The 25,996-nt window shown below is 49.8% G+C and overlaps 1 protein-coding gene across 2 annotated transcripts; it reads left to right on the top strand.

Moving 5' to 3' along the window:
• The first annotated feature begins 54 nt into the window (after positions 1–54).
• SDC4 (syndecan 4) lies at positions 55–25,996 on the top strand. 2 transcript variants are annotated; one of them, XM_063350179.1, is made up of 6 exons: positions 55–165; positions 5,187–5,308; positions 20,461–20,602; positions 21,561–21,613; positions 21,852–22,035; positions 23,304–25,996. In XM_063350179.1, exons 2-6 carry the CDS (start codon positions 5,237–5,239, stop codon positions 23,453–23,455), a joined length of 603 nt encoding a protein of 200 aa, XP_063206249.1. In that variant the 5' UTR covers positions 55–165; positions 5,187–5,236; the 3' UTR covers positions 23,456–25,996. The 2 variants fall into 2 exon arrangements, with proteins under 2 accessions (XP_063206249.1, XP_063206248.1); XM_063350178.1 differs by lacking the exons at positions 55–165; positions 5,187–5,308 and adding an exon at positions 6,145–6,318.

The following is a 25,996-nucleotide window of genomic DNA, read 5'->3' as shown; positions in this document are numbered from 1 at the left end:
CTCCCGGCCCGCCGCTGCAGCGCCCCCTAGCGCGGCGGAGGCCGCGGGGCTGACCCCCTGACCCCGACCCCCGCCCGCTGGTCGCGACATGGCGGGCGGCGGTCGCCGAGGCGGGGTGGGGGGGTGTGTGTGTGTCCGCTGCCTCCCGCCCCCGCTGACAGCCAGGTAAGCACCGGGCCCTGAGCCGTCGGTCGTCCCCGGGGAGCTGAGCCCGCCGGTCGGCGCGGCCCGGCCCCGCCTGTCAGGCCTCACCGTGAGCGCTTGGGCCTTGGGTCATGGCTGAGGCATCGCCCTGGAGCGCAGGCCGGGCGGCTGCGGGGGGGAAGGCGCTCCCCTCCGCCCCGGAGGCCGTAGCACGTATATGATTTGTTATCTAGGGAAATTCTGTCGGTGAGGGGGTCTCGGCTGTGTGCTGCCCGCCGGGCGATCCGCACCCAGCTCAGTTTCTCATGCCGGCGTGATTTGGGCTTTCCCCATCTCCTGCACGGTAACAGTCCGCTTTTGTTTCACTGGATTCAATCATTTGTCTGAGTGAGCAACCCTTGCTAAAAAGACACCGATAGCAGACATGGAAGAAATGATTGTCCTGGGATATTTCCGTTCATCTCTGGGCAGTTCCCGCAGGTACTGGGACTGTTGGTAGCTGCTGCCCAGCTGTACGTGTTTTAGCTTTAGGCCACAGGGCACCAAGACGTTACGAGTCTTGGTGTGCCCTGGCAGCACTATTCTGTTAGAGGTCAGGTGTAGTGCTTGGCTTCTTTTGGGAGGTTTCTTCTGGTACCTGGTGGTTCTTTTCACGCCCCATGGAATGGTGAGGTGCCAGAGTCCTTCATGCTCAGCCGTACTCCCTCTGTCATTTGTTCTTGGCTACTAGAGCTCATTTAGTGGCCTCAATAAGCTGTCCTGCTTGCTTAGCTTTGGATGTGGGAATCGTCACTAACTGAATACTGAAATCCCCAAGGCTGTGTGGGACAACGGAGCATTTTGGAGATAAGGTCTTCACTGGAAAAAGGAGAGGAGACACCCCTAGGCTGTGCTGGTGGACAGGAGAGTTCTCACAGAGCTCTTGTCACCTAGAAAAGAGAGGAGGAAGACAAAAGGGGAACCCAGCTTTTATGGGAGGTGGTAGACTCACATGGGTCGTGGGTGTGGAATATTTCTGGCTATGGGAGCTCAGATTATGATCTCTGACATTCTCTTGTGACGTTTTTTCCATGTCCCCATATGGGAAGTTCCCTATGCAGCTTGCAGCGTGTTTTCCCTTCCTCATTCTGTGGAAGTCACTGTGCTGAGGCCGCTTTGACACATTTTCCTCCCTGTTCTGGACTTGCCGCTCCTGGAAAGGATTGTGCAAGGCAGAGGCGGTGCACAGTGGATGTGGGCCACTGCTGCTGAGTTCTGACTTGGGCCTTCGGAGAATTTATCTCTGTAGAAGCTTACTAACCTTAGCCAGTGCAGAAATGAACATGGGAAAATCCCAGCCCTATCAGGGCTGTCTGCTGCCAGCATGTTGCTGAGCATAAATTGCAAGACTTAACACTTCCTCTGTTAACTCTTGGTAGAAATTGATTTCCTTTCCTGATATCTGCTATGCTTGGCTCTCCAAGCCACTGCTTAGATATTAATTTTCACTTTTCTCCTTCTTTTTCAAGTTGTATAGGACTGACTTTCCTTTGCCAGCAAAAATTTCGTTGTTTAGCCACAGCTGACTAAAACTCCAAGCTAGCGTAAGGTAGGACTGTTGGTATGATTTCTGGGTGTTTTTCCACAGCCAAAGTCACCAGCAACAATATTTCTGATTTATCCAGCAGTCCCCTCATTACGAGCTGGTGTTTTGGGAGACGCCAACTTGAATTCCTTCCAAATTTGAGACTCCTCCCTTCTTGGTTGCTGCCCTGTAATTGAAGGCATGGGCATGTCAGGTGTGAGTTGAGGCTTCATCCTGCCTTGGGCAGGCAGTGCACCAGCACAGATGCACTAAAGTGCTGTGGCACGAAGACATTTGTGCTGCGAGTCAGCTGCAGCTTGATTCGTGGATTCATTTTGTGGCTGACTGCGACGGCATGGTGCATGGTCACATTTGTTGGTCTGCGCTCCTGAATTTGGCCCTCCCTCCTCTCCAGGCTGCTCCGACTAAGGGGACCATGTCCTTGTCCTGGAAGAAAGGGTGTTCTCCCCACACAGAGCCTCTCCCCACAGCCTTGCTCTGTGGGAAGGGCTTGAAGTGAACCTGGGGAGCAGACGTTTTTGGGGAAATAAGTGGCATTTTCAGCTTTTCTTTCCTTTCTCTTTAGTTCAAACAAAAGTCAGAGGCGGCTGTGGAGAAAAGATGTGTAAAGGGGAAAAAGGATGTTGAAACATAAAGACTGTGCTTTCTAGGATACCATAGTAGGTGCTGCTTGTTTGGCTTCTGCTTAGAATGTCCTTTTTTAACCAGCTGACTGTTTTGTGTGTGACACCTGCATGTCATGAAAAGCAGCAGGTGGAAGAAGAAGTGGCAATATGCCCAGGACATTGCAAATGCCCTGGGAATGTACCCATATCACATGCAGCTATCGTGGTCACTTTTTATCTGGAGTGTGGAATAAGAATGCTCTATTTAGGCATAGATTTTTTCCATAAGAAATCGCTGTATAGGATGGTATTGTTTTTCCTCCTCAGGAATCATTGCCTAAAACAGGAAGCTGTTTATTTAGGTGGTCCATATTTTTCCAGCTGCTGTACAAAGGGCAGTGCTATCTGAACAGGCCTTTACTGGGATTCGTTTCCCTCTTGCCAGGCAGGTAGGATTTGTACTTAGATGACCTTTGCTAAAGGGACGGTAAGGCGAAGATTATACGTTTCCAGAATAACTCGGCATTAAGTAGCTCAAAATAAGGGGTGAGAGTTTTCAGTTGCTCCTCTTCTTCTACCCACATGGTGTGCCAGTGTGTTTTCCCAAAGAGCTCAGCATACTGAATGGACTTTGGGAGTTGAGATTTTTTTAAAACTCTACTTAAGGTTTCTTCGTGCTTGAGAATCCTGCTCTAAGCTCGTTTTAAAATCTGCCTGTAGGAACTATGCTGAGCTTGGCTAAAGAATCTCTTTTTCTGGCCAGTGCAGTAGCATTTATGATCTAGAATTGTCTAAAGGGCTCTGCGTGTGGCCTTCTCAAAATTATCTAGACATTTCTTAACATGTCATGTAAAAATGTAATTCCCCTCGCCCGCCAAATGCATTGTATTTGGACGCTCCATTCCACTTCCAGCATGTTTGTGTTGTGTATTGGGAACTGGCAGTTATTTATTTTTACTTTCTATGCAAGAGTTAGGTGACTGTTCACTGTTGAACGCTGGATTAGGAACAATGGTGGCCAGCCTATGTTATTTCTCTGCCAACTGTAATTTTTAAATGGCGGAGGGAACTGACACACCTTGAGTGTGAGAATTCATCGCCCAGAACAAATGTGTGGCTCAACACGTGTTTTATTTTTCTTCTGCTTCTCTCACGTGTAGTGAGGTTTCAGGAAAGTACTTTTCAGTTGTGCACTTTTTCTCTGTGGGCCCATTTGTTCTCTTTCTCCTGTTCTGTCACATACCCACGATTTTTCTGCATTATGCTAGAGAGGAGAATGTCAACATTTTGAGAGGGGCCACTTGAAGGGCAAAATGAAGCAGACTATTTTATGTCATGGGTTATGGAACCGTATTATGATTTTTGTGGCTGCATTTCCTCTCATGCAAATTCTCTTGAGACACAGTCGCAGAAAGTGTGTGTGTGTGTGTGTGTCAGGGAGGGGGGGGTCTATGTAATGCACTTTGAAAATGTCATCGGTAAGGTTACGTAAATTTGTTCTCGAGGTTGGAAGATACATTAGGGTGGAGTTTAATTTTCTCTTCTGTTTCCGGAGGCCCAAAATTTCTGGCACTTCGCTTGAAGGATTGTGCGTGCAGGTGTGACTTTGATGGATAATGTGTGTGGTCCCTGGGCCAGGTAGGCAGACTGGCTCCTCTCCATTCTGTCAAAGCAGAACTTTTCTAGGAGAGGAAATGGTGTCCTGTGCCATGCAGGGGGACGTTTTGGTGGAGGGGGTGTGCTGAGGAGTATGAGAACCAGGAGGAATAAGGTGTATTGTGCTTGTTTGAAGAGGAAGTTAACAGGGAAGTGAGCAGTGTTTGTAGCCACAATACAGAAAGCTGGTTTTGAAAGCGTCTTTGTGGTGGTTGCTTTACCTGTAAGGAGGTGTTAAGGGGTCATGACCACACACACACAAATACAGGTGCCATTTAGAGGCTTAGGGAGGAATGGAGTGCTTCTGGCCACCTTGTGGTGCTGAGGCTGTCTCCTGCCTGGCAGATGTTGTCATGGTACAGGCCGGTCTTTGCACATTCGACCCAGCCCATGTGCTCTTGCTTCTCTCCGTCCTCTGCTGCCCATCTCTGCTGGGTGTCCAGACCTGGAGGCTCGCTGGAGCTGTGCTCCCCAGCTGCACCAGGAGTGCCTTTCACCAGCTCCTCTGTGTGATGAAGCGAGGGTAATAGTGAAGGTTGGTAACCCAGCCCACAGCACAGATCCCTCCCTCGTGTCCTTGGTGGCCTTGGATGCTGAGATGAACCAGAGAGTTAGCAGTACCTCGCTGTCCTCAGCACAGAGGGTCATGTGCTATGGGAAACTCCACCACAGCCTCCTAACAAACATTGAGGAGACCTCTTGACCTCAGCTTGCACCCTCCATACCTATTTCTTCCCAAAGGAACAGGAAGTTGGGAAAGCTGCTTCACCTTAGAGATCTTATTAATTTGAGGGTTAGCATGCTAAGGTGGGACAGGAGGAAAGCTACAGGTTCTCTCAGGGTAGTTTTGTAGTGCTGGAGCAGGCTGAGAACCACATCTGTCAGAGTTTGCATCCGTACCTGACAGATGGGATCATGGCACACACGCTTTCTAGTCTGTGCTTTGCTTCCCTGTTACGAAAATATTTTATTCTCTACAAACTTAGAGTTCAAGTGCAAACTGATGTGACAGCAGAATGAGCAAGGGACTGACGCAGAGGGCATATCGGGCTGTTAAGGGGCTGAAGTGGATGCTTTCAAGCAAATTCTCATGGTCAAAGCTATTAATGAGAGAAGAAAAACTGAAATAGTTAAACTGCTGTTGGGGGTTTTCCCCTTCTTTATCTGTGTGGGTTTTTGGCACTTGCTGCTTACAGAGAAAACAGACGGAGCGGTTTCATTTTCCATCTCCGAGAAGAGCTGTGTGATGTGTAACACCCCGACCGATAACCACAGCGATGACACGCTGCCAGTCGCAGAAAGTTCTTCTCGGTTTTCTGTAAGTGTGAGACTGTCACTTGTGGAATGCTGTGAAAGCAGAAACTGCTCCCCCCACCCCTTCGCTTTCCCCCCCTCTCTTCTTTCCCCCCCCTCCTCCTTTTTCTTTCCCCTTCTCTTTTCCCATCTCCCCCTCCTCCTTTCCCTTTTAGCCCCTTTCACTTTTCCCCACGCCTCCCTTTCCTTCCCCTCCTTTCCCTTTTCCCACACTCCTCCATTCTTTTTTCCCCCTCCTCCTTTCCTTTCCCCCTCTCCTTTCCCTTCCCCTTTCCCTTTTCCGCCCCTTCTCCTTCCCCTTCCCCCTCCTCCTTTCCCCCCTTCTCCTTGCCTTTTTCCCCCTTCTCTCCCCGCCCTTTTCCTTTCCCCCCCTTCTTACCCCCCTTTCCCTTCCCCCCCTCCTTTCCCTTCCCCCCCCTTGTTGCCGTTGCCCCCCCTTTTCCTTTCCCCCCCTCCTTCTTCCTCCCCCCATCCTTCTCCCCTCCCTCCCCCTTTCCCCCAGCCCCACGGGCTCAGGCCATGCCGAGCAGGCTCTTCGGCTGACCCACGGCCGGGGGGGGCCGTCACAGCGGGGCTGAGATGCCTCGGAAACAACCCGACACTGTCGCCGGCGCCCTGTGCCGGTCCCCGGGCTCCCGCGGCGGGACCGGCGCCGCCCTCCCGGGGATGCCGGTGCGGGGTTGCTCGCATCCCTCTCGGCCTCCCGCCGCCGGGACGGGGGTGCGGAGCCGGGGATGCGGGGCCCGTCCCGGCCGCACCCCCGTCCCGGCGGCGGGAGGCCGCGGGCATTCCCGGTGGGGCGGGCGGCAGCGGCGCTCCGCCCCCGCGGGGGCCGCACCGGCCCTATAAGAGGCACGACGGCGGCGAGAGGCGGCTGGATTCCGTTCCGCCATCCGCTGTCTCGGTCCGTGCAGCCAGCACAGCCCGGCCATGCCGCTGCCCCGCGTCCCGGTGGTGCTCCGCGCCGCCGTGCTTGTCGGCCTCCTTCTGCTGCAAGCCGTCGCCGCCGAGTCGGTGAGTCCCGTGGGAGAGAGGAGGGGGGTCTCCCCCCCACCTCCGTGCCCCGGTAGGGAAGGGTGGTCCCGGTAGCGGGGGGGATCTCAGCCGGGGACGCACTTACAGCGGGTCCCGCTTGCCTGAGAGCTAATGCCACCGGTGCCCGCCTGGGGATCTGTCCCCGGCCGTTTGCCCCTCTCCGGGGAAGGGAGGGGGGGGGTGGGCAAAATGGGTTAATGGCAATAGGGCAGTTGCCAATCCCTCCTCCGGTTCCCCTGCCTCCTTCCTGGCTTGCACGCTGCTTCCTCCGTTTTAGGCCAAAGCTGCGTTTCCTGGCCTGTGTAGACCCCTTGCCCTGTCACTAGCGGCCCTGGTGGCTGTGCCGCTCCTCACATACCGCTTATTTCCCTCTGCACACTGGTGAGCCTCGTCTTGCTCTTCCGTAATCAGGCTCGGTGGAATTAGGGCGGTTCAGGGTACAAGGCTACGTGATAGAAGCAAACTGCTCTCCATTACAGCTTTGATCTCCAACTGCTGGTCATGGACTTAAGTCCTTTAATCCTGTGCCTGGGTAGGCTTTCCAGTCTTACCTGAGTTTGGTTGTGCCGGTACCTGGTGTCATTTCTGTGTGTACCAAATCTTCCTCTCTTCCCCATCGTAGTGAAAAAAGAGTCATTACCATGGAGGGTTTAAGAGTCTCTTAAATATAGAGTGAGGTGAAACTGTTTGGATGCTTCAAGCCAGGCACATGTAGGATCTTTGTGGTGAGGCAGAGATTTTGGGATTCTGTCTTCCCTGCTGTTTGTTTTGTGTGTGTCCATCTTGCTGATAGTGCAGTCAGGGCAGATTCCTCTGCTAGTCTGAAAGAGCTGCGGAGATTAAGATAACTGCGGGAGATCAGGGGGTCTCAAAACAAGGTTTAATCATTCGCATTGCTTCCTTCTGGATGGAAGGCTGGGTGGGCAGATCACAACTGATAAGCCTCTGTTGCTCTTTAATAGGGACACAGGGTTGGGGGGGTTGATGGTTGTAGAGTAGGAAACTCACACAGAGAGCATCTGTAGTAATTGTCAGCTACTCTCTGCTAAGACCAACCAGCCTAAATCCACTTTATTCTAATCTGGTGTCTTTATCCCTGCTATTAAGCACGTGAATCGGTCGTTTGAGAACTGGCCCCAACTAGTAGGGCAAACCTTTGGGGCAGCCAGCATCTGGAAGTTGCATTGACCATGTTTGGTATGAAATGCAACTTGGTGTCCCTGGGGAACAGAGTGGTCTGCAAGCATCGGATTTCTGCAAAGACAACAAATTTTGCACAGATGTATTCTGTAATTCCTTATATAGAACTTGTATGGAGGATTTGTCCATATCTTTTAAGCTACCTAAGATGGAGTGTACGCTTGAGAAGTAACACTGGCTTACTGTAAAGCCTTATCCAAACAATTTGTTTGTGTACAGGCTGCTGGGGAGGAAACGAGGATGACAGACTGTTTGGGAGAGTTCTGCTGGTGCTCCTCCCATTTTTTTATTTTTATTTTTTTTAATAGCACTCCCAAAACGTGCAGGGCTGCACAGCATGTGGCTGTCAGTTTTTCTGTGCGGGCAGGGTGAAGACAGGTAGCTGTTTCTTAACAAGACAGGGATTGTATTTCTCGTGCTTATGTAAGAGCATGGCTTTTGAGAGTGATTCGGTGCTTGAATATTTCCCCGAGCCTGTACAAACAAAAATGCCTTGGCTCCTTTCCCCTTGCCTGGCTTTCTGGTGTAGATGGGATTTCTCCACGTGAAGCAATCTCGGATGTGTAAGAGGGTGGGGAATATTACTGAAGTGCCGAAGTGTGACGTTGGTGCTTGGGCTGTGGGTGGGTTGTGTTACAACAGCATTGTGTGAGAACATCCCCATGTTTCCTTGGGGTGGGGGGAGGTTGGAGCTGAAGCCTGACCTCTCCTAGTGGTCCCAAGCCCTCTCTGGTTGACTGCTGTAGAGAGCAAAGGCTGTGTGAGGCTCTGCTTGTGCTGTGCGAGGATGGGGCTCCTGCAGACGATGCTTTAGGGGTCTGCAGCTGGGGATGGGCAGAAAGCCACCAGCGCCGCCAAGTCATGGCATCAGTGGAGCTGATGAAGGACTTGAGGTCTGCCTTGCTTGGGCAAAGTAGCATCCTTCAGCTCTCCCTGCGCTTTTAGCATCTAAAAGCGCCCCTGGCAGCACAGGAGGGAAGCAAGGGGTATTCCCCTGCAGCAGAGGTGTCTGTCTGCGGTGGGCTTGGGCTGCTCCTGTTTTCAAGCTGCAAGAGGGCTCCAAGTGCCCTGAGCCCAGCAGGGCCATAGCAGTGCTAATGGGCTGCAAGCTTGTTCCAGCAGTCCTATGTTTCTGCCTTGAATTAAGCAGAAAAAGCCTCTGTGCCACACCACATCGTGTGTGTGTGTCCCCAGTAGTGTAGACGAGCAGAAATCCAGCCCAGAAGCTGCTGGCAGAGGATTGCTCAGGGAGAGGGGGGAGGCTTCGTGCTGTTTGTGAGCTCTGTTTGCTGGTTTAAAGCAATCATGCTTGGAGGCCTCCTGATTGGCAAAGCTGGTGTCTTGTTGATGATAGCTGTGTTTGGAAAGTAGTGCAGCATTATTAATGTTAAAACCGGTTTGGCTTGTCCTGCTGCCATTGATCCCCGAGGCCTGTTCTTTCTGCTCTTTGCCCAGTTTCTCATCTGTCCCTCCCAATCAAATCAAGACATTGTTATCTGCACGTTTTACTTTATTTTACCTTCTGACTTGGCAAACTCACGGGGCAGCTGAACATGTAGAGAAAATCATTGCTTTGCTTCAGCCTCCCTAAACCACAGAGCAGGAAAATTACAGTGTCTAAGGCGATGTCCCTTAGTCTTGAAGGGAAGGAGCCCATGACTTCTGGTAGCTGAACCTAGAGCTGGCTGTTAGGATGAAAAGTTTGTAATGTGTAAAAAGAAGTAGGCTCTCTAGCCCCTTGTACCTTGTTGAACTGTGTGCACAACCCGTGGGGCGGGATTTTAGGGGTGCACAGACCCCCTGCAGCCCAGCACCTTGTTCGTACCAGCCCTGGAGGTCCCCAGGTGGGTGGGAGCAGTCACCCCACAGTGCTTGAGGTACTGTCAGGGAAACAGTGCTCCTGCCCAGTTCTCCTCTGTCCTAAGCGCCTGCCAGCTCCCATGCTGGAGAGCACTTTCATGTGGTTCAGAGTTTTCCGAACAGCTTACGCAAGAGGCAAATTGGGGCTGATCTTGGTACTTCTCAGACTCACAACACCAGAGACTCATTCATTCTAGGAAGTTGAGGCTGTTAGCCAACATGATTGCCCTCTTTCCTGCCACTCCTGTCATTGTCCCCCAAGGCCTTGGCACTTTGAGGTCCTGCAATGGCCTGTATCCAGTCCAACAACTGTGAAAATATTTTTTCCCTATATGTCTTCTCCTCCCCTCCAAGCCTCTATTAATGGCTTTACTATTATTGCCTTGAGCTGTCTGAATGGTTGGGGAGGCCGTTTGCTGCTCTAAAATGCCTGAAGTGGAACCTTAATGTGACCTTGCCATGGTTTTCCTGTGGTGGCTTACTGCCTTCTTGGTACACTCGTGTCCTGCTTCCACCACAAGCTGGAAGCTGCTAACTTGACTTTCGGAGTGACGATGGAGAGGAGGGCACCTGGCTGGCTGCTTGGCACACAGACTTCAGCAAAACTGCTGCGGCTAGTTTTCCCTTCCCTCCGACTCCCGGTGCTGGTAAATGCTCTGTTGAAAACGTGCTGGCTGCTTGAATCCACTTGTCTGGCTCTAAGTTGAGTTGCATTTTGCATGTGTTAAATTATTCTCCCTCAAACGGATGGACTGATGGGCTTTGTCTTTAAAACCAACATTTTCTTTTTTTTTTTTTTAAATTTGGTGGTAGTGACTGTACCAACAAGGGGAATCGTGGTAACTGTGGTTCTATGGTCTGCAATGTAAGTGACTTAAATTGACTCAAGATTACTTGATTGAGTTATTGTGGCTTGTTGATTCCGCAGAACTCCCCAGTTATCACTTCAACTAGATAAAACGAGCGTCCATCTTTCAAAACACTTCCTTGCTCTTGAGTCAACACTTATCCTCTTCAGCCTGCTCTTAGATCCTTGCAGCTGCATTCTCCTCCTCCACTCGGTACAGCTTGTTCCTTTATGCCCTGCAACAACAGCAGGGTCGTGCTGCTTTTGCAGTCTCAAACTAGAAGCTAATGTAGTTGAAGCACTACAAAACCGGTGGGGACAAACCCTGTGTACGCCTGACCTCTGGGTTGCTGTTGCGGAGCATGTGTGGCTGTTTGTTTGAGACTCGGTGGAATGCAAACACTTCAGATTAAGGATTCAAATGATTTGCACTAGAATGAGACTCTTGTGATGAGACCGGGCTTGGTGGCTCTGAATAGACAGGGCAGCCTAGTTAAAGAGTTTAACTTGTAATAAGCCTCTGCTCCGAGGGGCTATAAAAGATCCTACGTTAATGAGCTGCAAGGGCTGCACTTCTAGATTAGCTCAGACTTCTATTTTTATTTTTTTTGTTGTTTTTAAGCGTGTGCCTGAATGGTTGTCCAGTGAATGCTGCTGCCTCTGACCAGCTCTGCTGCGTATCACCATCAGCGCTGACTCGCAGCAGTCATGCTCTGACTCAGGGTTTCTGGCACTTGCCTGCCCTGCCAGCTCCTGGAGCCACTGCTGTCACCCTCTGAGTAACGGCCCTGGCCCCTTACCCAAAGCAATGACTCAGGCTTCCGAGGCGCTGCAGCACAGAGGTGGATCTCTTCTTACAGGGGGATGAAAAGCATAATTAGTGCTGCTTGGCGGAGACGGCCTGTGCTGCCCTCGACACCGAGCGCCTGCGCTGCTGCCTCTGGTCTAATCTGCTGTGGGTTGTGGGCATGGGTGGGCAAAAAGCTATCGGGCTCTGACATATGATTGCTGCCAGTAGCTGAGTTGGTGTTGGCAAAGGCAGATCAGAAAACGGCCTTGTCTTGAGCAGCCACTGACTTGCTCTGGCAGCTCTGTGGCGATTGTGTTCTCAGACACATACAGCTGGAAACGAGAGTTGCACGGGGGAGAGAGGAAAGCAGCGGTGTTATCTGAAATGACTAAAAGTGTTCAAAGCAAGTAAAGGAGCGGAAAGTCTCAAAAGAGGGGGTTAAATACTTAATCCTGAATCTGGAGAAAATGTCAGCGTAGGAGGGGAAAACACACAAGATGTAGCTGCGTCCCTCTCAATTTCTGAAGGCTGGCTGACTTCAAAAATGCACTTCTTTTAAGAGTCTTATTTTTGCTGGAAATATGCACTCTTGTCAGTTTTAGCCTTAAATCCTTTGAGGCTGAGACTGCTTATAAAATGCCAAGTGTCTCTTGTTAGACAAATTATTTGGATAACTTAAAAATCAAAGCAGTTAATTAAAGTCTCAGAGAGACACTCCTTGGGGCGGGAAGGAGACTGGGAGACCCGTAGCACTGTGTTACCCAAGCAACTAGTGTCACGTCAAGCAAAAACAAGGTTTCTTCTTGCTTAAACAAATTGCATTCTGTCAGGGAAGGCAAAGCCTGCCATGGGAAGGATTTTGCTCTTCTGGTGTTGCTCTGCCTCTAGCTGCTGAAGGGGAAAAGGTGTCTCCACCGCAATACAACTAAAACTGCGCGGCTGTTCTTTGTAAAATGAATATGAAGTGCCATGGCCTTGCCTTGTTTACTTTGCTGTGAGGCTAACCCTGCCTCCTGCTCTTTAGCTACCATTACAGTCAAACTATAGTGATAAAAAGAAGCACTAACATGCATTAATGACTGTGAAAGTGCCTGCCTTGGACTTGCACCAAAATGGCCCATGCAGCACAGCATGGTAACCAGAAATCTCTGCATGAGGTGAGTGCGGGGAGCATGGCTGGAAGGAGGGTGCCTGGTATGATGGGGTGCTGCGACCCCGGCCTGGAGAGGAGTGGGACCCACGGGTGGAAGGACGACAGATCCTGGCCAGTGTGCTGCTAGGAGAGTGGCAGAAGCTTCTTTTGTGGGCTAGTGTCCCCCATTAAAATCAGAGAAGCTTCTATGGGTCTCTCCCCCAAATGGAAATATAGTCCTTACTGATGTCAGGAGCTTTTGCTTGGAAGACTCTGTTCCCCAGTGAGATAAATATTTATTGCAAATCCACAGCGTGCAGTGGAGCAGACTCTGGAGCCAGGATCTTGCAGGAGACTGTTTATGTGCGGGCTGTTCTTGGCGCTAATTCTAAATTTCCTGAGGCTGAGTATGAGGAGCTGGTCCTGCGCGTTTGTTGCTAAACGACTTGCTAGTCCAGCCGAGTGCAGGCTTTGCAGAACCAGGGAAGGAGTGACCAAAACAAGAGCTGGGTCCCTCTGGTCCTGGCTGTGACCATGTGGGTGCAGAGGCGTGGTCAGGGAGGGCTGGAAAACTGCTACCAGCTGCTCACCCCCAGCTCGGAGAGGGGAGGAAGCCTGGCTGGGAGTCCAGAGCTCTCCGAGAGAGGAAAACGCTCCGGGAGTGACGGGTTTCCCCAAGTATAGCTGCATTATCCCCGATAGCACGCGCTGTGTCTGCTGCTTTCTGGGCCCAAGCCAAGGCAACCTCTGCACAAGTCAGGAATGTCCCTACTGAAAAAGAAAAAGAAAAAAAAAAAAAGAAAAAAAAAAAAACAGAACAAAAAAACCCCACTCACCAAAAACCCAGCCTCTGCATCTGTAGCTAACTAGGAAAACCCCTGCTGTTGAAATGTTTGTTTGTATAAATGCTTACATGGGTATAGCCTGATAGTGCCGTGGCATGGATACTCCATCTTGAGTGCTTTTGTGCTGATAACTTCCTCTGCTACATTTTTGCTGGTAGCTTTGCCAACAGGGCAAAACTTTAAATAGCATAACTTGTGCTGGCAGAGCTCAACCGCCTGGGCTAAGCCTAAATCTTTGGGCTACTACTGCTGATTATTAAAATGGCTTGTGGGAGGGGAGGCATTTGTAAGGTGCAGCATTGGGAATCTTGACTGTACAAACATGCTGAGATTAGCTGCATGGTGAGCCAGCTGGGAAAGGCACCCTTTGAAGTTGGGTGTCTGCCTGGCTTAATGTTCCTAACATTCTGGCATGAGGGAGCATAAAGATCCCGAAAATGCACGTCATGTGTTTCTTGCCAAGTGGAAGTTCTGCTTGTGTGTGTGTCCAGGGAAATATTGGGATGTAGCTGTATTCTAGGAAAGGGCAGAGAGGGCAGACCTCTCCCTGGTGTGAGGGGGGAACGTGATGTATGAAATATCCCAAGCCTGAAGTATCTAGCATGAGAAACCATCCTTGATGGAAGAGTTGCTTTGCTCTGGGGCCTTTATATCCCTTTTCTTCTTCCACAGACGAGGATGCAACAGGAGCCTCCTGGTGCAGAGTAGGGCAACTCAGACTAGGTCGTGATTCAGAAAAACTGAATTCCTTTTTTAACATTGACTAGAGTTCTCCAACTTCTGAATTGAGACCTGGGCAGTGAAGTATATGAAATACCTATGATCAGGTTTGTAAATACCATAAAAAATATAATCACTTTATGAACTAGGTGTGTATTCACTGCCTGTGACTGGGAGAACCTTTCAGGGGCATGAAATGTCTGTGCCGCAGTTGTTTTCCTCCCCGAGTCACATGAGAGCTCCTGCTTTCCCCTCCTGCAGTTCTCCTCTGAACCTTATCTTTATTTGCTTCAGGGCAAGTGATTGACACACAGCCATCTGCAACTGCCTGCTGAGCTTTATCTCCTCTAGCTGGAGGGGGGAGGCAGCCATCTCCTTCCCAATCCAGCTCTCTAGGTCTCTGGAGCTGGGCATTGAGTATTTAGAGCAGCTATTTTGCCAGCGTTGCAGTAAACAGATCCCAGCATGTGCCTGCCTGGCAATGGACTCAATCTTTACGGCTTTGCTCTTGGTTGATAATCAGGCAAGAGCAGTTAAACAAGAATTCATTCCTTTGTAATCTCTCCGTCCTCCTCCTGCTTGCTTCTATGGCATGGCCTGAAAGGCACGCACGCACGGTGTGGTCTGAAGAGAGCAGGCTGTGTGTAAGCAAACGCACACGAGTGAAAAGGTAACTGAGGTTTGACTTTATGAGTGCAGGGAAGCCTATTTTGAGCAAGCAGAGCCTGGGAGGATTCATCCCTGCTGCAGGGGAGGCACCCGTGACAGCGGGTCGCTCTCCGGAGACCGGGATTAGGGTGTAATTGTCACGGGGATTATGCCTCCGCTGCCGCATGAGCCCCCAGGAGAGCTGCTTGCGGCGACGCAGCTTAAAGAACCACCCAGGGTGTGGGGGCAAGTCGGGGGGGTGACCCGGGCTGAGGCTGTGTTAGTGCAGGACGTGCATTACTGCGCCTGCCCCACGCAGCATGTGGGCTGCCGAGTGTGAGCACACGGGAGTGGTTATATGGCTGCAGGGAGACGGGTACCTGCTTGGGCAGGGACTGGGGATGCATCTCTTAAGTCACCTTGAATGAATGATGCTTTTACCAGCCGAACAGTTCATCAGTGTGCATGTTGCCCTTGGCTTATTAAGCAAGACCTTGCTCCTTGCCTGTATTACTGAGCACAAGTCAAAAAATAAATGTATTTTTCCCTTCTTTGGTAAGAGGCATAAAGAGATAGCATGCAATAACTGGTACTGAAGGTGCAGTGCTATCCCCTGCTGCCAGCCAGGAGCTGCCTGCAAGCCCCAATCTGTGCTTCTGTCTCTGATTTCCCCCTTAGTCCTCAGAGGCGTTACGGATTTACTTTTGCAGCTCACTGTGATGGGAGTGCTCCGGTACAGTGGCCGTCGGAGAGGAGACGGGCAAGGCCGGCTTTGCCCAAGCTGCTGCGGCTGTGGTCCTGCTTTAGGATTGCTCGAAAAGTGTTGAGCAAAGGCATGGTAGTATTTAACCATGTCTGGAGGCCTCGGGATGAGCCTGTCGTGCAACTAAACATGCATGTGTACCTGGATGGAAGCTGATTAACTTCTGTCCCTTGGCACAGAGGCCAGTGCGGGCCGTGTATGCTGTGAATTACGTGGGACAGACTGACCAGGGACAAGCAAGAGTTAAAATGATACCCTCCAAGCATGGGTACTAGGAGTTAGCACAAGTGGATTTGCTACTGTGGCTGATGTGTCGGAGGGAGTTAGGTGTGACCTGGATTGAAATAGCAATATTTGCTTTGCTCTCAGAACAAAAGTGACTTTTGTATTTTTCATTTTTTTCCTCCCCAAGGAGCTGGAGCCTGGAGGGAGGGGAGGGAGTAAAGGGTGGTTTGAAGGGAAACATAGACCCTTCCCTTACTAGCCTGGCAGGAGCTGCCGCTGCCAGAAGCTCATGTCACTTCTAATAACTTTCTTTTAGTGCTTATTAGGATGGGAACATAGAGCTGTCCTTGCCTGTTACCTTGCTGTGTGCCCCCCTCCCTTGGAGGTCCACTCTATTTGGCTGACTTGCACCAATCTGAGCGTTGCCACCATTGCGTGGCTCCTCCGCTCCCCTGGTTTCAGGGGGCTGGTGTGCTTCAAGGGGGTGAGCTCAGCTCCTAACCCCTGCTCCTTTGCATGAGCTGTAAAACCTTCCTGCTTTGTGTACTTCTGCAAGAGTTTGGTGGAAGTGGACTGTATGGAAATCCCCTCTCTCGGGCTTGGTGGTTTACAGCGTTTGCACTGGAAAGGCCCCCTTGGGTTCGGAGCTCTGTGGCCTGTGATGCAGTAGAGCAAGAGGGTCAGGGTGGTGGCTTTGCAAGAATCATCTCTTAATAACCAGACTCCGATGCTGGGCCATGCAGGCAGCTGCTCATGTCATTCAGGAGCCCTTTCTTGTTCAGTTGAGCTGGATGTGCATTGTGGTGGTGTAAGGTGACATCTGCCTGTGACAGCACAGGTCTGGGAAAGATGTTTTGTATAATACTGTGCGTGAGGTGATCCATACGACTGTCCCCTAGTACAGAACCCCTGACGGAAGCCCCAGGAGCCACTTACATTTATCTGTCCCTGCAGGCTATAAAGAGTTAACAGGTCTACGCCTCTGCCCCCTCTTCTGCCACCTCCCAGGCTGGCCCAGCTCCATGTGCTTTTGTCTAGGAAAGGCTGACTTTCACCTTGCTCCTGTTTACTCCTAGACTTGTGTACACAGTGCTGGGGAGGGAGACACAGGAGCGAGCGCTGGGTCTCCACGCCAAAGTTATATATATAAATTTGATAGAGAGCTCTCTGGGCTTTGGATGCCCAGGTCGCTCCAGGTCTGACTCCCTTTGCAGCTTGCTGGCTGTGACCCTTCAAAGAAGCTTTTAATGAACTCCGGTGTGTTTGATCAGAGACAAGGGCCAGCCATAAAAGCTAGTTTCATGTCTGTAAAACTTTGTCTCTGCCCAAAACATCATTTGGAGTTTTTTTTTAAAGGGTTTGCAAAGGCTGTGGCGAGGACATGTGGACTGGGGCAGGCGAAGTGCCTGCGTTTGTTACTTCCCAGAATTAGCCAGCGGCTGGGGAAATTCACTCAGTGGACAGAAACTTTGCTTGCTGCCTTAATAAATAGATGTTCTTGCTTTGAGAAGAAGCTAGTAGTATACTGGGGCTGTAAGTAAAGGCCCCAGGAGCACAAAATGGAGTGGGGTGGGCTAGGGATGGAGCCCAGCAAGGCTGGAAGCCCCTGCCAGGGGTGCAATTCCTGTGCTTGAACTGAGTAAACAGTGTCTGGCTTCATCCAGTAGTGCAGCCTCTCTGGGGCTCGAACATGAGACCTCTGTGCCCAGCTTTTCCAGGAATGACGCTCATAGTTCACGTGCCTGACGTGCGGGTTGTCTGGCAGGGAATAAACCCTTATTTTTTTGCCACTGGCAAGCGGGAAAAGCTTCTGCTCCCCGGCACATTGGTTAATCCCCCATGGTGCTTACTGGGGATAAAGCTGCCTAACGTGAGGAAGGAATCCTGGAACCAGACTCCTGCAGAAAAGGTTGATTTTTGTACAGACCCCTCCTAGAGAGGAGCATATTAATAATAGTAGGGCTCGACTTCAGCTGCTGGGACGAGGTGTGACTGTGCAGCCGCCCAGTCCGACACTCCCAGCAAGTCCCTGGCCCGGCTCCAGCGCAGGGATAACAGGTGGTGGAAAGCAGACTCCGGGCAGCGCCGGTGCCCTTCTCCAGCTGGCAGTTGCAGAAGGTGTTAAGCTGAATGTGGCCAGAGATGACTTGGCAAGCACTGGCCATCCTCCTGTGGCAGCCTCCTAGCTTTTTCCTCTTGGCTGCAGCTTGCCAGCCAAGAGGAAGCATGGGCACCTTTTTGGTGCCTCTTCACCTGGTAGTGGTGCTATAGGGAGGGACAGAATCCTCTCGGAAAGGGATGCACTTGTTAAGGAATACTCTTAAGAGCTCTTTATGTGGCCCTTGGGAAGCCCAAAGCCTTGCTTTTAAGTCTGTGAAAGTACCTGTGTGCCCTCTCACAGGTGTGTATGTGAGGAATGTGCCTGCTCCAGACCTGCCCTGTGAGCACAGCACTCCAGTGTTAACTCTTCCCGGGCTGTCCATGCCCCAGATCCCAGGAGGAGCCTGCTCCCAAGGAGAGCATGTCTTGAAACCTGGAGGATAAGTACAGAGATGCCCTGCAGCCCTCTAACTTCCCTGGCAGATGAATTTGTAAAATGAGGCTCACTGCCCACAAGAAAAGATTCCTGTACATTTTGAGAAGCTCTCATGGCTTCCAGGAACTTCCCTGTCCTTGCTCAAGAGTATGATGAAGAGTGAGTTCAGGGAACGCTCCCATATAATCTTATTTACGCTTGTGAGTCAGTAATTTCCTTGTTATGTCCTCTGGCCTGTAAACACTGTCTGTCCTGATTTAAATAAGGTTTTCTGATAGCCAGACCTGGTGCATTCCACAGTATGTACTAATCACCGTGGCTGGCTGCCACTGCTTTGCTTGCGGCTGGGCTGATCTGATAAGGCCAGCCTGCTGTCCAGCCATTCGGTGGCCTAAACGTGGGTTTTCTTGAGCCACCCTCGTTAGGACATTAGTTGGCCGTGATTCATAATGAAGCACGGCGTGAGCTGGCACAGGGGTGCGGCTTGGCACAGCGCTTTTGCCAACATTGATCTACCCTGACGCAGCAGCTGAGTTATACGGATCTGCAGCAAACGTGCTCCCCAGCCCCGGTGCCCTGGCTCAAGCAGGCGGGAATTGGGCTCTTCTTGCCCCTTAATGAGATGACCAGAAGCTCTCATGGGAACAGCTACTGCGTGCTGGCAGCAGTTTCCGTTGCACGTCTGGCTTTGGCTGGGTTTCACATATCTTGAAATGAATTTGCCTTGGAGCGAGTGATCCATAACGTTTGGAATGCCGGGTTCCAGGCTGGGAGGGGATTTCTTCCCAGCTGGCCTTCTTCCCCAGCCCCCTTCCCATCATCTAGTGCCAGGCTCGGGCAGAGCGGAGACAAGGGGTCTAGGAGGCGAGCTGGCCTCAGCACTTCATGCCCTTTAGGCTGTTCATTTGGTTATCCTCCAGCAGAGTTGCTGGGGAAACCAACGATGCCTCAATAAGCACATCTAGTAGCCACTGCTCCTTATGCAAAATGAGAAACATCTTGTCCTGACCACAAGACCTTGTTTGTGGCAAAACCAGTATGCTAATGGACCGGGAAATCTGGGCTGGAAGCAGGGCTGGGGCTGTGGGCAGAGGAAGCTGACACATGGCTTATAGCTGATTGTTGACCTTCGCTTGTGAGACTGATAGCGGATGTAATTCTTCAGTTGGTGTCGCCGCTGGGCTGTAGGATGGGCCACACATGGCCAGGTGAGCAGGAGGGCTGATCCCAGCCACTGGAGCTGCAAAACCCCTTGTCTCATACTCAGGGGCTCGCTGCTGCCCTGATGAAGAACCAAGTGCTGGGGTTGGGTTGGTGTCACCCAGCTCTAACTGTCCCCGTGAGCCTCTGCTCTTCACCCCCGTGAGGCTGTAGCTCATGGTAAACCTGTATGTTAAGAAGAGCCTTCAGACATGCAGGACTGGAATGAATTAAAAACGCTCTCTTGGATAGTTATACATTGAGCTTAAGTTCTAGGAGACACTCGGGGAATGTGTTCCCAATCTTTTGATGGGGACACCATGGAAAAAATGCTGACAGCTTAGCCCCTAGCTATGGGACCCGTCCGTCTGCATTGTGCATCTTGCCGTAGGGGAAAGGGTCAAGTCCCCCACCATGACGATGACTTCATGGCTGTGGAAGCATCTGGAGCTGCTGCGGGCTGGTGTTAAGCAACCAGAGAGCTCATACCTGTGGTACGCTCACCGGGGCTGGCCCCAGGGCTGTGGGGTGAGGGGAAATAGTTCTGGGGAAGTTGCATAACCTTGGCGAGGGCAGGAGGTTTGGGCTTGTGGCTCCTTGAAGCCAAGTGCATATGAGGTCTGGTGTTTAAGTGGCCGTTGTGGCCAAAGAACTGATTCTCTGGGAGGCTGTCCTGCTGTTTGGCTAATGTGTCTGTAGCTGCAGTCATCCGGACTTCATTTTACAGGCTTGTTTGTTTACATGGGTTTTGAGAGGTGAGGCAGGGGAAGCTCTACCTTCAGGCAAGTCATTATTGATAGCAAGTGCTCTTGAACGTCACACTATATTGCAGTGCAATTCAGCTGAACTGACAGGCCACTTTTTAACCCTTGGGTGATAAAATAGGTTTGTTCTCAACACAAGCAGCAATGAATTGTCTTGGTGTGAAACTTCAGTGCTATGCAAAAAACCAACCTATAGGTGCCAGGCTTTTTCTCTGGGAATAGCAAGTCCTTTCAAATCCCCCCTTAGCACAAACTGAAGGTATTGCTTTTCCAAATGCTTTTGCTACAAACTCCTGACCAAGATCCTGTTGTGTTATTTTCACCCTTTGGGTTCACGTGAACCTCCTGAATCCGTAGCCCTCAGGAAATTCCACTCACAGGCAGGCTCTCACTTCTCTTCTGAAAAATTCTAGGGGAATTCAGCTATTTCCAGGCTGATGAAGATAATGCTCTTGCTGGAGAGGAAGTTCAGCATTTAATGTTCTTCTGATGGAAGGGATGTGCTCAGCACAAGCTCTGAACTCCTGACCTTTTATGAAATGCCTCTGATGAGTTGCCTGATACTTAACGCTTTTCGACCTCCATTTTCAGGTGAGAGAAACTGAGACCATGGACGCCCGATGGCTTGACTACCCTGCCTCTGGAGACTTGCCAGACGATGAAGACATTGGCGAATTCAGACCTCACTTAACTTCTGATGAGTTAGATATAGATGAGGCATCTGGGTCTGGAGGTAAGTGGGGAAGGGGGAAATGGATCTCCCTCAGTTGGTGCTGTGAAATTCTTCCCAGTGCCACCAGTCGTGAGCTAAGGGCACACCCAGAGCTCCAGAGGGAACTACAGCGTCAGGTGGAGATGAGAAAGCCGTGTGAATAGTAGGCACTCATAGATGAGTACAGTGAAAGTGGTTGTACCGTGATGTTGAATCACCTGGGGGAGGACAGATGGAGTCCAGCCAGCCTTGTCTTACTGCAAGTGAAAAGGCATTGCACTCGCTGGATCTCTTTCCTGTTGAACTCCAAAGAACTTCTGAGATGCTTGGTGGGGGGGAAATATATATTAAAAAAAAATATCTGTTGTTGAGGCAGTGTTAAAAGGCTTAGGGGTAGTGTCTCAGCTGAGGCCAAACAAGGTAAAGGGCTAACTGGTGTTCGGGTGAACTTTGTGTGACATGCAAAGCTCCCTGCCCAAACCAGTTTCTGTAGCTCCGTGTCCCCTTTATGTGAACATTTGTTCTCTAAGAGGGAAAGAACAAGTGCTGAAATCGGTTCCTGACATGTTTGGGCAGATCTCATAACTAGAGGGCTGGTGAACTACCCTTCAGGGATGGGTGGTGAGACCATTGCCCTCCATTGGCATTAGCTTAGCAAGCCATAGCAGACCTGCTTTGCCGGGCAGCTCCTGATGATCTGCATCAGGGGCTGATGGATCCAGCTGAAGATCCCTCCCATGCGAGAGGTGTTGGCCTTCAGATTACATCTCGTGGTCTTGTGCAATCAAAGCTGTTAAGTGGCGAAAGTACTAGTAGATAAGAGGGAATTGTACTCAGAACATGAGGTCTAGTTTGTCTGCAGTTGCTGGTATTGTTGGAAGTGTCTGAATTCTGGAAAAATACCAAGTAATGAGAGGAAAATTTAGTGTCCTCTTTTTTTTTTTATTTTAATTAATTTATTCCTCCCCCTCCTGTGCAGACTACCCAGACTCTGAAGATGTCATATATCTGACCACCATGGATACTCCTGTGGTAGGTATTGCCTCTGCATGCTTTAAGCCATACGTAGTTCCTCTGGTCTGTCTGAAGCTTTCTGAATACCCTTCCCCCTGCAAGACGTGGCATCAAGATGAATCTACCTGCATGAGCAGGAACAGTGTACTCGTAATGCACTAAGCAAACTTTCTTTTCTCTGCACGCCCTCTTACTTTTAATTGTAGGTAGGCTGGGTGCTGCTTACTGATGGGTGTGGTCTGTCTATATTCTGTAGATATCTGACAACTATATCCCTGGAGATACTGAAAGAAAGATAGAAGGTGAGAAGAAAAACACAATGGTGGACAATGAAATCATTCCAGACAAAGCTCTACCTGTCGGAGAGAACCTGTCCAACAAGATCTCCATGGCAAGCACAACCAACAGCAGCATCTTTGAAAGAACAGAAGTCCTTACAGGTAATATTCCACCTCGTCCTGATAAATCATTAATACTGTAAATCAAAATGGTTTCTGTTGCTCCCTGTTTCTCTGGGGAGCAGTCCCCTGCTGACAAGGGGAGTGAGATGCCTTAACTCTGTGACTACCTGGAGCAAGGTCACTTCTCCCTTCCAGTCCTTAAACAGCAGAAGAGCCTACTAGGTGCCTTGCTGGGGTGAGCAGCTTGGTTTTTAGCCTGCCAGCTGACTGTTGGCTTACGTGCCACGCAAGTCATGTGGCAGCTGCTCTGCACCCAGGTACTGCCTCGGTGAGAGGTGTATCTAGCCATAAATCAATGACATCATAGACTTTTGTATCAAATGCAGGCATTTTCCTTCTAACCTCTGCCCAAGTCCTGCCTTTTCCGAGCCTTGCCAGGAACCAAACAATTCCTGTAAGGGATTTGAACACTGAGTTGACTGTTACGAATTTACCTATCTAGGGCAAAACCAAGCGACTGGCGTCCCTTCAGCATGTGGGGGTATATCTGTCTCAAGGTACACTTCATCCACTTGGCCTGGTGGTCCAAGTACAAACCTCAGCACATCTTGCTGATCTGCAGCCATCCTTCCAGCTGGAGGAGGGGCTGGAAGAGTGGATTGCAAAGCCACCTAACAAAGAAGTTGATTTAGGGCAATGAGTAGGTATCACAGACAACTTCACTGAAGTCTTGTGGCCACCCTTGCTGTGAGGAGAGAGAAAATCTTAGTGGGTTTTTGTGGGTTTGTGGTTTTTGTTAAATTCTTCCCAAGGTGTTTTTTGGAAGGAGATGGTGGTGGTAGTGGGATGTTGCTGTTTAATTGAAGTACAGAGTCTCCAGAATGTGCTCACACAGGTAGTTAACAAAGCAGTCAGATCAGAGCTGTACCATTTTCCTGGAGTTGGTGGTGTTTGTGGGTTGTGGTGGGGCTTTTTTGGGTGTGTTTGTTTTGTTTTGTCTCCATGCGATGGGCATGTCTTTTTTTTTTTTTTTATCATCAAGACTTCCTTCTTGCACTAAACTGGAATATTAATAATGTGGAACATGTGATTATTCTATGGTTGGATGAAAAGCAATTTCTGGCCTTTTCCAAAAGCATCTGCTGTCACTGAAAATGCCAGCACATATGGTGACAGTCACACGGAGAGCAGGGACTCCGGAGGCAGTTCTGGGGGCTGGTACTCTTGAAGCAGATTTTGAGATGTCACTGATGGTTTAGAGTTGTCCAGGAGTTTATACTTATTCCATGCTCTGTTTCCTTCCCCAGCGCTCATTGCAGGAGGGGCGGTGGGCCTCCTCTTTGCTGTCTTCCTCATCCTCCTCTTAGTCTATCGCATGAAGAAAAAGGACGAAGGCAGTTACGATCTTGGGAAGAAACCGATCTACAAGAAAGCCCCTACAAACGAGTTCTATGCTTAAAGCTCAGCAGCACCTTGCGCCCAGCAAGGGACAAACAGACTATGGAAACACAGTGCCCTCAGATGAGATCTGCTGGACAAATGCTCTTTTTGGATTGAATTTTAAAGCGACTTCGAGAAAAAACAAACTTCCTACGTGACCCTTCCCATCCTGCTCAGCTAACAAGGGCCCAATGAAATACAAAGAGTCTGAAAAAAAACCAAAACAACACCTCAGTGTATTTTTTTTCTAAAGCTAGTGTAAAAAGAATAAAGATGCCAAATTTTCTGCTTGGTTTTATAGAGGGTATATAAACACAAAACAGACTGTATGGAAGCAAACACCATGTGTTTGCATCCAGTGGGCCGTGCTCAGATTGGCTGCTTCTATAGAAGATGGCTTTTTTTTAAAAAAAAAAACAACAAACAACCAAAAAACCAAACCACCATGCTAATAGATGTCTTCCAGCAGGCTGTTGGTGTGAAGCTTTTTTGTAGAGAACTATTTATGAATCTCTTACACTACAGATAACTGGTGCCTTATCAGGGAGCAAAAGGCCCATAGGGGCTCAAGATCCCTGAATGCCATAAAGGGCCTATGGGAATGTCTTTCCCAGGAGACTTGTGTCTCTTCCTGTCGGCCCCAGGCAAGGGTCATTAATCCATGAAATCAGGACAGCCAGTTCTGTTTGGCTCTGACGACACCCTTTCCTTGCCTTCAGTCCCTTACCTTTTTTAAGGATTGCTTGTAGGATTTTTTTTTTTTATAACAAAATTTTAAAGAAAATAGTCTAATGTTTATATAAAGTTTGTAGAAATTGTTTTGAAATAATAATAATAATAATAAAAAACCTCTACTTTTTTAATTTCCTCAGATTTATTTTTTCAATCCCTTTGTGTTTCTTTTGGCTGGGCATTTCTCTGGAGATGTTGTTTTATGTGATTCATGTTCTGAACTGAAGCAGAGTTAGCTACAGTGTGTTACAGGTTTCTTTTGGTTCTATAGCAGCTCCTGTAGAGGGTAAAGATATTTATGGTTTTCCTGTAACTTTTTTTAGGATTTTATTTTTTTTTTTTAATAGAATTATTTATAGTTTCTGAAATGGCTGCTCTTCTCATTTGGTAACTTTTATCCCTTTTTATGTAAAACACTAATATAATGAGTCTCTGTGAAAACTATTTAAGCTTTATTCTGTGAATTTTAATTATAAATTCAAGGCAATAACTTCTAGGATTAATCTGTATGCAAAATTGGATTCATAATATGACTGAAGTAGGGAAAAGACGAGAGTATTTCTAGCCTGTAATATATTATAATCAGTCCTATAGAGCTATATATTATATATTTTACTGAGAAATATACAGTTCAGAGTGAAAAGGCTGGAGTTAATTCTTCAGCAGCCTTACTGTGTGTAAGAGGCTTGATCTGTTTGTCCTGCTGTTTGTCCAGTGTCTCGCCTGGAACATGAGTGGGCTTGTTTTAGGGAAGGCAGCCGTCAGCAGCCGGAGCCCTGGGGCTCGGTGGCGTGTCCTGGGAAAGGACACGGAGGCAGGCTGCGGTCGGTGATGTGCCGTGTTTCATCCTCTTGAGTTGGAGCACAGATCCCCAAATCTGTTCTGGGGTTGCTTTTTGAAGCAAGCGTTGAAAGGGCGCAGTGCAGAGGAAATATCTCTTTGTTTTGGGGGTTGGCAGTGCTGCCGCGTCGCCTGCGGTACTGTGCCGAGTGCCGCCTCCTGCAGAAGGAGCGTTGGTAGCTACAAGTCTGCCTCGGTGGCATCTCCCGGCTGGGAGCACTGAGCTTTCCTAGACAGCCGGCTCTGAACCTCCTGCGGTGCGTTTTCCCAAATATGCCATGTACATAGCTCCTACCTCCGCAGAGGGTTAGACCGATTTCCCCCAGTGCTCCCAGAGCGAAGGGTAACGTGCGTGTCCGATGCCTCTGTTTCAGGAGGGCGTTACAGAATGACTTTGTGTGGGTCGTGTCCTACTCCGGCTCTCCAAATCCGGTGTGGTTTGGGACAAAACCCCTGAACTGTGTGACTGGGCAGGCAGCGCAAAACCAGGCGGGTGTGAAGGCTGTTTAGAAATCTCATCAACTCCCAAAGGCTCCTTCCCAAGGCTTTGTTGTAGGCTTGAGGCCAAATTTGTAGAGGCGATAGAACAAAGAAATTCAGCTTCAGCCGGCAGTAGCTGCCTGTCGGAGCCGGGCGGGCGAAGAGGAGATCACAGGGGAGCTGTGTATTGAGACATCGGTGCGAGAGGGCTTTTCCCAAGGTTCCTCCACCGCGTTGACTCACTCCCTTGGTCCCAGCACGAGTGTGTTCGGGGAAGTTGCGGGCTCTGGGAGGCTCTGAAAACTGCACAGAGTTCACTGTAGGCTGGGAAGGAGAGGGAGGACTTCACTGCCTGTGGACAGCACTACCAGGAAGGCAGGAGCAGGGTCTGCTTCTCGGGGTGTTTAGATTCTCTTGTGTAATTGCTCTTGGGGATTTTCCACTGTTACTGGTTCATTTTTTTTATTATTTTTTTTTCCTCAAATAAACTGGTACTTTGTAAAATTGG

The sequence above is a fragment of the Chroicocephalus ridibundus genome, chromosome 12 (genome assembly GCF_963924245.1).
Source record: "Chroicocephalus ridibundus chromosome 12, bChrRid1.1, whole genome shotgun sequence".
NCBI classification, from domain to species: Eukaryota; Metazoa; Chordata; class Aves; order Charadriiformes; family Laridae; genus Chroicocephalus; species Chroicocephalus ridibundus.
This window is presented reverse-complemented; position numbering and strand designations above follow the sequence as displayed.